We start from the raw sequence: 11216 nt of genomic DNA, 5'->3' as shown, positions 1-11216 counted from the left end.
GTCGCTGTAGCCGGGGGTTCGTAACTGTGGCCCGGACCACTGGTACTAGTTTCGAAAAGCACACTGCGGCCAAGGGAACGGTCATATATTTTTCCGTCTTGGGATGACCTCCAGCTTTGGCGCTCGGCTACAAACACAATAGCAACAATTGAGAAAATCCATGACATTGGTCGATTCACAGCGATCGTTTGATCGCCCGGGCCGGTAGTCGTACCTCATGCGTTCATGTTGCACATTTGCACTCGTTTGTGGTTTGACAGAGCATTAGCACAACATTTCCCGCTGTACCTGCCCATTAGTGTCTATCAGGTGTCTCCACAGTCGTCAACGTTTGGCGTGTGTGGTCTTCGAGTGTGCCAGTGTCGTGGGTAAGTAAGATTACATAACAGCAAACGCTTTGTAGCTCATGGCAACAGCACTGAGCACTGAGACATGTGTCATATCATCGCTCAGGGCACGGTTTTTTTTTTGTGTTTTCCAACTAATTTGTAGTTTATTTTGATTTTCAATAGATTTTTTCGTCTTTGATAAATTTGCTTGTAGCATTGACTTTAAAAAGGTATTTATTAATCGAACAAAATAAGTATTTAAAGGGGTTAGTAACAATGTAAGAATTAGAAAATGGATCTAAAAATGTAATGAATGTTAAAACCCAAAGAATTCCTTTACAATACTTAAAAAAAAATAAGCAAACCCGCACTTGCTCACGCAATTGCGATGGCAATAAATTTTACAAAGATGTTTTCCCACCAAACTCTGCTGTTTTGTCTTAACTGCAACGCCATGAAGCCATTCCTTGCGCCACTAATCGTGCGCACGCTGCCCAAATGAATGTCGCGTGTGTTTTGTGGTTAAACTTTACAGCACTCCTTACTTTGACGAAATTAGTAAAGGAAAACACGCTTGTATCGTGCTAATTGTATGTGGTTGTCCGCGTGGTGTAAGTTTTCTTTTGCATACAAAGCATGACGATGTGTGTTTTCCCACCCACGGCAGGTGTCTTGGGTGCCTGAGTGTGTTATGTGGGTGTTAGATTCTTTGTGTCAAAAATCGCTCTCCTCCACCAGTTTATGAACCGTTGGATGAACTCACTCGCCCAAGGGTGTGAACCGTGCGATGCATTGGAAGAGACATTCGAGCGGTTGGTTGTTGTAAAATGGTGGAAAACAAAGTGACCGATAAACATCGACGTGATGGGCAAGTGATGAGCGTTTAATTGTTTCACAACAATCATCGGTTTGCTGTGGTATCAGGTTCCAGTGGGATTATTTGCAGATGTTTTATGGTAGCTTGGGGATTTAATTGCCGATTGCTGTAGCATAACAGGTGTTATTATTTATGAGGGTTGCTAGAGGGAAATCAATGCTGAGATATGCTATAAGGATTCGAAAAAAAATGGATCGTATATTATCAAGTCAAAAATACTGTTAAAATTGCATAGAATTCGGTACAATATGATATGAACTTATCAATATATCAATATCATGACAATATAAGACAAACTAATATCGAGTTATTAAATGTGTCTTGTTCTCAGCCATACAATGAACGAGGAAGCTTGATGTAATATTCATGATAAATATTGATTGCGGTTTTCTTCGCCATGAAAATACATACAATGTATGAATAATAGTATCGATGAGAATTGGGGTCGAAATTATTAAATATTTCAACCTATCTTCACTCTTCACTCAAATCCAATTTCAGCATAAGTTCTTAGCATATGAAACATTTACTGAATCCGACCCCATGATGTGTAGGATACACAGGTTTTGTATAAGTTTTTTAAAATTTTTGTTTTTTGCCAACCAAAGGAATTATTTGACCAGCAGCCCGGCATCCTGGAAAGACTTGATGAAGGATGTTATTATTATACCCCATCATTAATTATATTCTTTGTTTTGGTTTTTTGTTTTTTTTTGGTCTTCGTTTCAAAACAACTTTCTTTACAATAAGTTTTGCGTAATACTTACACAACAATAATTTTTCACGTTTATCATTACGAACACGATGTTCTTTGTGACAAACTTCCACTTGTGAGAGTTTAAGTGGAAAAACAGACGGGAAACCGGTTTAGTGTGGCGTTTAATGTTTAATGTTTATTAAATAATTCGTGCTCAACGTGCTTATTGCAAACAAAACTTACATACTAGTATACAAACAGAATGCGAAACATGTAGTAATGATGAACAGTGATTACTAAGAACATTTAAGGATTATAAGAGAAATCATGGGATTGTTGTTTCCAGCAATGTGGACGATGTAATTTGCAAACAAACGTAGGATTAGATTCCTCTTAGTTGCACTAATGTTACTTATTATAGGTAAGAAGCGGAAAAGGAAGTTTAGGGAATAACGGAAAACGATTACTGCTATTCCCTGGACCAGTGCGCTCCAAGGATAAGATACCCTAGAGCACTTTGCGAAAGTATGCCACTTGGGAGCATACTGAGCCAGCTGAGAATTCTCGTTTCATTTTCTGGATTAGTAATCCGTTTATTATCGTGATGTTCGCCAACAAGTACTACGTGAACCTGCCGATGACAGTTGGTGGTTGGTGATGTTCTTTCCCAACCCATCACCAGTTTACGGCAGGTAAACTTGCACACGGAAGTTTGACAATAATCAATTGACTAAGGGATTTAGTGTTGATGTCGGTAGGTATGTACACCAAAAGCTACATAGCCGTTCTAAGGCATCGATAGTTCATTGAGATGAAATTTATGCTCGCGTGCAGCACAAAAAAGGCATTCGTTTTTTGCAACGTGTCGATTTATCAGGAGTGTCACTGTGGAAATGGTAGATTCGTAAATATAATTGTAGCTACCGTTCATTTATTTATAGACCATACACAAATCGCGACCCGGTGTCATGATGGTAGCGGCGCCGGTCTTCACACGAACGGACTGGACCAAAAGCCCATCCCTGCTGGTCAGGTCTCAGATTGCGCGACATCTGAGCCATCATCACAGTTAAACAGTACTTAAATGTAACAATGACAGAACCGGTAGTTTCTGTTCGAATTAATCGTTTTTCAGGGCAAAAATGTAGTCGCTCGGTTCAGAGTCTTCGCAAAATAACCAACAATAATATTAAACCTTTCATATTATATCTTATAAGTTGTTATGCATCGCTTTTACGCAAGATACGTTTTGCGTTGGATATTCCCAGTGTCCTTGGAGTGGTGTTTCTACAATGATACCTAACGAACGGGGTTGCAAGAATAAGGTTACGGGTGAGGTTTACCCTTCAGTTTTACAATAATCACCACACAACAGACAGAAGAGCGATAAAGCATAGCAAACATCGAGAGGCGAGAGGGCTAGGCAAATGTGATTCACCGTTCTGGCTTCTCGTTGTGGTCGCTTCCCGTCAGCATATCTTCCGGTGCGCACGAAAACCCCGTGTGCACTTTGGCCGGTTGGTTGCGGTTATTTACCCAAGCTAAATATACACCCCGAAAATTATCCTTCACCACCCACTAATTACACAATCGGTCGGAAATGTGTGACAAGCGGACCATTTGCGTTGTCCGATGGTAATTTCAGAATCAAACAGGTTGCACGTACAATGGGCCCATTTCAGGCCTCGTGCAGGGAGTTATTTTCCAATAGCAAGAAGGTTCCTTCATGTGCTGCAATCGTACATGGGGCGGGCTAATGTTGTAGACTGAGAAAATGAAGTTCGGGGAGATAAATGATGAGCATCGCACCAAACGATGTCAATGGTCTTTATAGTTTCTCGTCACGTACTGTAATTCAAAAGAGACAAAGAATTTTATACACCCCCAAACATTCCGGCCATTAGCAAATTGGCAGAAACATGAAAATAGACAAACGATCTTGCGTAATTTGAAACGAAGAACACAAGAAAAGGTAAAGTAGAAATGGGAATTATGCTCAAAATGACTTGATCTTCTGCAATCAGTAAAGAACTTGAATAATGTATGTTTTCAAATTGCAGGGTTTTTCCAAAGCGTCACATTACGACTTGTTTTCATCTTGGAAAATGTCATAACAATTCATTAACTTAAATTGTTAGAAACGAACAACAACTTGAGCATAATGAATTGCTTTAGCAAAGCTGTTGTTGTTTTTCAACTAAACAATTTGAAACTATCTAAACATTTGACCAGCAATGATATTGATATTCAATGGCGAATAGGTGAGGTAGTGACGTCGATCTTTTACCGTGGCATTAGTGCTTTATTTTGATAATTGATGCGTTATTTATGTTATTTTTGATTTACTACGATACGAATATACTTCTTTAAATAACATTCATTTATTACAATTTAAAAATGTTGTTAAAATTTTCGGAAATACGCGTTAAAATTATCAACCTAACTTCAAATGCCACTATAACCCGATGACCTACTTTCTGAACTTACAAAAAATGGTTCTGTCGGAGACATCATTGTTTGGGTCCATTTAGAATAAACTTTAAGAATATTTTCTGCACACAGTTCTATTTAGATGAACAATTCATTTCGAAATGCCGTTATGCAAACAAAGAATGTATCGATTTTCGAAACAACCGGCATGATAATAACGTAAACTGTCCGTTGTAATGAACGACCATGGTTTTTTCCACTCCAGTGACCTTAACACTGTAACATTGGAAGCTGTGTTTGTCACGGTTGACAAATAAAGGACTGGCCGCTTGGCAACATTTGGTGTTCGTGCGATGTGCTACGTAAAGAAACCTACGGGAGTGCAGAAAGTTCGCAAGCCTTACGGATCATTTCCATCACCAAAAAAGAAAAAAAATCAACAAAACCGATGCTTCTTCCCCTGGGATGGATACGCACGTTCAAGTTCAACCGAAGAACCACTCCCTAACCTCACAACCAATCCCCGAATCGTGTGCGATGATGGGCTTCTTATCGCCTCGGTCACCGGTACGCAAATGTTTGTACGCAAGCTGATCAATAGCGATCGCACCATCGTGCCATTTGATGGTGCTCGTACCCGCACCACCTATCGCACCGGAACAAAGCGTCCCGCGCTTACCATCCCTGGAACCACTCCGGGGATGGAAAATACCCCCGTTGGACCTAATCTCGTACACACCCGCTCGTGCTATGGTCGAACGCGAGCTCGAACCTGCTTATTTCTTCGCTTCCACAAGCTACATTCGCGACGAAACATTCGGAAACCATTGTGTGCCTACCCTTTGGCTGCAAAACTTCTTTCGGGGTGCGTACAGCTCGACGATCGTTCGCTGTGGTGACGCACCGAAAAAAAAGTACGGTGACTATAAAATCATGCCGGCGCTGGGAAAAACCATTACTTCCAACCGAACGTTTCAGCGCGCAACAGCTTCAGCTTTGGGGCAGATTTAAGTGGCTTTAATCAGTAAGTTTGTTTCCGACCGGCAGCGTGAGGTGATGTTGTGCAAAGTCCATGGAAAATGCATCCATGGAAATGTTTTCCGTTCTGATAGTGATAGTGCTTGAGTGTGTGTGTGTGTGTGTGATGGTGCATGTGTATAATCAGAACAAGGAAAATCTAACTAATTTGGAACAGTAGGCAAAAGAAAATATGTATCTGTGGTTGCACATCGAAGCAAAACGTTTCACGATAAACAGCACGGAAAGCTGTATCCATTGAGCACAAGACAAACCATAAAAGCTTATCCATCAAAGCGAAAGATGCGCCGAATAAGTGAAAAATAGTGAAAGGAAGCATCTATCGCGCGGTTTGTCGGTTGTTTTTTTTTTGTTAGTACAAACGACCATAACAAGAAGTAGGATAACATCGATTGTATTGTTTTTTTTCTCTCGGCCTTTTCTTGTGCCTTTCACCAAATATTCAAAATTCACCAACAAGTTCAAGGGCCAAAGACTGTCTTTTGCAAAGCAACTAGTTCAACGTTCGCACGACCGAAGTCGTGAAGTGCCGTGCCGCCCATTTTCGGGGCTCGACATTTTCCGGCTATTAATCATACCGTGCCCCGGAAAGTCGAGTGGAAAGTAAACGATTCGCTATATTTCCAGGGTAACGTGTTGTGCTGTTTTGCAAGGGAAATATCTTTTGGATGCAAAATGCTTACTACGAGCGTGCTATTTAAGGTGAGTTATAGAGTATTCTAGTTAGCGTTAAGCGTTTTCAGTGGGTGTACGTGTTTGAATGGAAGTGGGCAGTAAAGTTAAAACACTATTTCACAATGCACTAGGATTTTTTGACGGTGTATGGATACACGTGTTCTGTGTTCCGTGTAAAGTTTAAACTCTCCCTTTGAAGATGGATTCTTTCGTCATTTCGTAAAACATTCATGATGGTTGTAGTACAATGTGAATAATCAGAAACCTGTAGAAACAGTGTCGCCATTAAGTACACATGTTGTTTATCGTTTCCGAACATGAGGAGCGCATTGGTTTTCGAGAACGTTGGTCTACTTTTCGACTAGTGTGAAAAGAAACCACATCAATAGCACGTTTAGAAATTCGTGAGATTGTAAAGCTTTTAAGTCGGAACTGGTCTTCAACCGACGGAACGGAAGGAAAATTCCATCCGATCCGTTTACCCGTACCTCGGCAACGAGGTAAAATAAATCGCTACCTTCTGGCCGTTCAAAACGAAAAAATACTTATTTGTTTGTTAGTTTAATTTGCTTATGGGTAGCCTATTGTTTTTCGTTCAGAGTGCACAAAACGTTAAATTAAGTTATATTTCATTGTTTTATATTATTGGGTTTTAAATTATTAATGTTTACACTTTTAATTATGTTTGTTTGTACTATGAATATGAAATAATGAGGTCAACTTAAGTTGATTATTGCATTCTTCATTGCAAATTTAATTCCATTAATTTTTTTTACATTACCTTACATGACAAATTCAGTTCCGCTGGGACTTCTTTCCAACATTAATATGAGCAATTGAACAAGATATTTGTGTTGCTTAGAATAAGTTGTGACTTCATGTAGCGTTATTCGGAACAATGAATCAATTACACAATTTCGGTAAATCTACACAGTACGCAAATAGTACTGTAAGTTTGAGGATTTACCAACAATAAAAAACTTAAGTTAACTTAAGCTTACATATTTGAAAATGATTGATTGATTTGCGTTGCTTCAGTTTATACATCATCGTTTTATTGGTCTGGAAAATTCAACCCGGTTGAAGCTGGAGGAAAGTAAATTTCAGAGATTTTTAACAGAAAAACATACCTTTAGTATTGGTTTGGAAGAGTCTCAACTAAATAGAGATTTATTTCAGAAAATAAAAAAAAATACATACAAAAACATTTCAGAAACAATTGGAGTTTTAACAGGACTTTCTTCGCAGCGTTGCTTAACACAACCGTTAACTCGATGCCCATTTTTGCCGATTTGAAAAAAATCCATCAGGATTTACCGCTTGTATCACGATGTGTTGCGTTAATTCGTAATATCTTGAAGGATGGCTGATGTTTGAAGAAGAATACTTGATTTATGGTTACTATTGGAACCGTTTTTTGGTTCACCATTTTGGTCATAAGGAACCATTTTAAATAGAACAGCATACGATAAGTACTAGTAAATGGCATAAAGAATAACGATGATTTTTTCAATGAATTCCTCAGATCTCCGTGAATTTCTGAATGCCGTGTGAAATTAAGAGTTTGAAGTTTTTTTTGTTAACTTGGTTGTTGGTGATTTGAGAGCTATACCATAAATTGCTGGCAAAGTTAATACTGTTTTTCAAATTAACTTTTCGATAAGCAACCTGTTAGAAACAGACTTGGCAGAATTTTGGTATTTTGAATTGCAAGAATTGCCACTAATTTTTATTTAATTTTGGTCCATTTGAAATAAATTTGGAAAATGGAAAATGAAAAATGGAGAAATGAAAAAAAAATAGCTAAATCCATTTATCTTAACCACGTTTTATATCAAGACGAAATTAAATTTTCTGTTAATTTCGATTGCATTATCAAAAATCGGATTCATCCCGTAATTAGGAAAATTAGCTGCATTTAGTGAACATGTCCGAGAAGAAATGTACATAAATTTTCTTTACATTCTCACTCGAAAATATTCAAAGCTATCGGGAAAACGTTAAAGCTGCACATAGTAAAGTGCACAACAAGGTTATTATTTAAATAAGATAAGCGATGAGTGGTTTAGCACATGTTAATTGATAAAGTATATTATTTGAAACGGAAATAGAACACATGTTAATAAAGCCGGTCAATGAATACCAACACACTGCAATGTACAAATACGCACTAATTGCTACTAATGATACCCGTGACACTCATGTAATCAGCCAGTCTTTGACAAGAGTTACCCGATGTAATGGTATGTACATTACATGCTCGGAATTCAATCAACAGACTGCAAAGCATCAATCGCCAAGTACAATAAGTGCAAACCGATGTAAATAAAGCTCCCAATAATAAATCACATTCCGCCCGGAGTGATCCAGTGACCCAGCGAGGGCGGTACAGGAACATAAACCGAGCGAACTCTCTCACCCTTGATTGGTGTCCATTCATTGCAGATGCTGCTGCTGACCTCGATTCTGTCGCAAGTGGTTCACTGTCAGCGGTTGGGGCGTAGTCGCCGCGAAACTTCCAAACCATTGTCCACGGATGTGCGGGTACCGGCGAGCATTGGGACGAATGAAGATGTCAAGCCGGTCGGTGGCAGTGCAGACGAGTTGTTGCGTCCGGCAGCTTCGACAAGGACGCAGCGCAGCTACTATGGTGGAGGTTCGAGCGAACGATGTAAGTAGCTGCGGAGGTGTTGAATATTGCCGTATAAAGCAACACCCTTCTTATCGTTTAATTTCGTGCATGCTGTTGCGTCAGTGTTCGATCTGGGGCTGCTGAGCCGGCCCGGATACTATTCAGGCAATCGGGGATATTATCCATCCGGAGGCTACTACCCGCAGAGTGGATACTACCCACAAGGAGGTTATCTACCGCAGGGAGGCTACTATCCGGTACGTAATTTCACCAGCGATCCAGCGGCGTGTTGATTGGCGAAACTTACGCACGACACTCTTCCGTGTATCCACAGTCGGGCGGTTATGGCGGTGCTGGTTACTACCCCGGAACGAACACGCTCGGTGTCGGCTCGACAACGTACGGTGGGGGCGTCTATGGTGGATACGGAGGTTACGGCGGGTTCGGAGGTAATGGTGGACTGCAGTCATACTATGGCTATAACAACGACAACTACTACGGTAACCGCAACCTGGGCTACGGCTACTACACCGGTACCTCACCGTCTGGCTACGTAGGCTCAACCCTCGTCAGCGGTTTCCGTGGCTATAACTGACAGTTGACTTCGACCCCGTGAGCATGTCCCGCATTGTATCGTTTGACTTGTGCTCGTGCTTCGTGTGTGTGTGTGATGTGGCGTTGTAGTGAATGTCCAAAAATGGCGTGTGCATGTGTAGTTGATGGGGTGAAAAATGCACAACCATACAATACAATACCATACAATACAAAAATGCTGCGCTGCTTGAAACCAAAAACGAAACGAATCAAAAATGAAAAAAAATCTCCAAACAGTCCTATTGCGTCAGGTCTATCTCCCTAGTGCGCGTAGATAAAACGTTCCGCCCTGGTCTGGTGGCGCTGATAGTTATTTATATTTTTAACACCTTCATACCCTTGCCATACGCAAGAACGGTACCTCGCTCCCATAGGGTTGTAGCCCAGCTTTTGGGGCGGGGAGATGTATTTGCTCGAGTAAATAAAGATGTCGTTCGAAGAACTAGATTCACCATCGAGTGAAATGGAAAACAAACTGCGTGTCCAGAGTCGGAAGAAAAAGCTACTTCACCCCATTGCTATGTGTCGTTTTGCCGCCTAGTTCCAATTCCATCCCTGCATTCATCCATTAATCGCTTCGTTAAGTCGCTTTCGATTTGCTTCAGAATGGCTTTTGCGCACCCCGTGTCATCCGTGTTTGTGTTTGAGCGTGGCGTTATGTAAGATGGTGGGTGATGCACGCTTAATTTTAGAAGTAACGCTGATGGTAAACTCTCGGAATGCTCTTTCTCCACCAGTTGGCAGCAAAAGTGCACTGACGTTGGATGATGTGAAATTTCACAGCCATTGTTTGCGATTGCTGCAGCGTATGCGTATCAACGCTGTCGTTCCGATGCAGAATGCAAGCTTCGCCGTTGGAAGCTCTCGATCGGAACAGATTTTGCGCTTCGAGACGAAACTCTTCAAGCGTTACTTCCTTCTGTTTCGGTGCGCTTTCCACACGCCTTCGTTCGGATGCTCTTGCTCTGGTGTCGCATCTTTGTTGCTGCTGTGTACCGGGCTGGCAAGGCATTTGAATCGACACATTTGCCTTGTTCCGCTCTTCGCAAGCCATCACATTTAAATGGCAAATTTAATCGTCCGCTTGGTTTCATACTCTAACGCTTTAGAAGCAACTTGATTTTTGCTTCGTTTTGTATGTTTGCGTATAGTGCAAGATGTTTTAAGTGTTATGGGAAAGCGTCGTTCCGCATTGTGTTGAGTGGATTTTCTGTTCCTTGTAGTACTTTGTTCAAGTAGGACGTTGTGGATGATGAAAGATATGATCAGCGTAAATTAATGTGTACATTTTGTTTTATATTGTTTTTTTATTTCCACAGCGCCAGTGTTTTAAAAGTATGGCATAAACAAAGAATGCAGCCAAAATTACCGCTAAAACTTTCCTCTCTTTCATCAACAGTCTGTACTGATGGTTATGATGAATTGAAAACTTTTTATTAATAAATCGCACGTAATTCAACTAAATTAAAAACAAATCTTTTCTTTGATATTTTAAAAGAAAGTAGAGAAGGAGTCTAAACAATGCGTAGGTAAGATATTTTCATGTTTTTCATTTCACTCTACTTCAATACCATAACCGTACGCTCAATCCGCTCATTAGGCTTTGTACAACATCTGCAGCCAGCTTCTTCTGCAAACATTTCTTCATGTTTACCTAAGATTCGATCCGCTTGGGATACTTCCGTAGTTCATGATTCATAATAGCCCAACATTTTTCGATATGCGTCCGTCAACAGACTGGGTGTTCGGAGAATTCATGTCTGTGGATACTAGAAAAACTATCTTGGCTAAGTTGCATGTGGCAATAGAAGCACTTAGCTAGATAGGTACGGCCAGAAACTCGGCGGCCTGTCAATCGGCGACCATCAACTGGTAACCCGGCGGCCATCAGCAGGCGCTTCTGTTAACACTACTTGTGGTAAATCTGGAGGTTTTCAGTTGCGT

General features: G+C 40.6%; 1 protein-coding gene across 1 annotated transcript; it reads left to right on the top strand.

Annotated features, from left to right (window-relative positions):
* The first annotated feature begins 6046 nt into the window (after positions 1-6046).
* LOC128708335 (prisilkin-39-like) lies at positions 6047-9273 on the top strand. Its single transcript, XM_053803309.1, has 4 exons — positions 6047-6073; positions 8492-8717; positions 8802-8935; positions 9013-9273. The coding sequence occupies exons 1-4, from the start codon at positions 6047-6049 to the stop codon at positions 9271-9273; spliced, it is 648 nt and encodes a 215-aa protein (XP_053659284.1).
* Positions 9274-11216: the final 1943 nt, after the last annotated feature.

Source organism: Anopheles marshallii, chromosome 2 (genome assembly GCF_943734725.1).
Source record: "Anopheles marshallii chromosome 2, idAnoMarsDA_429_01, whole genome shotgun sequence".
NCBI classification, from domain to species: Eukaryota; Metazoa; Arthropoda; class Insecta; order Diptera; family Culicidae; genus Anopheles; species Anopheles marshallii.
The sequence above is the reverse complement of the archived record's forward strand: the minus strand, read 5'-3'. Positions and strand labels throughout refer to the sequence as shown.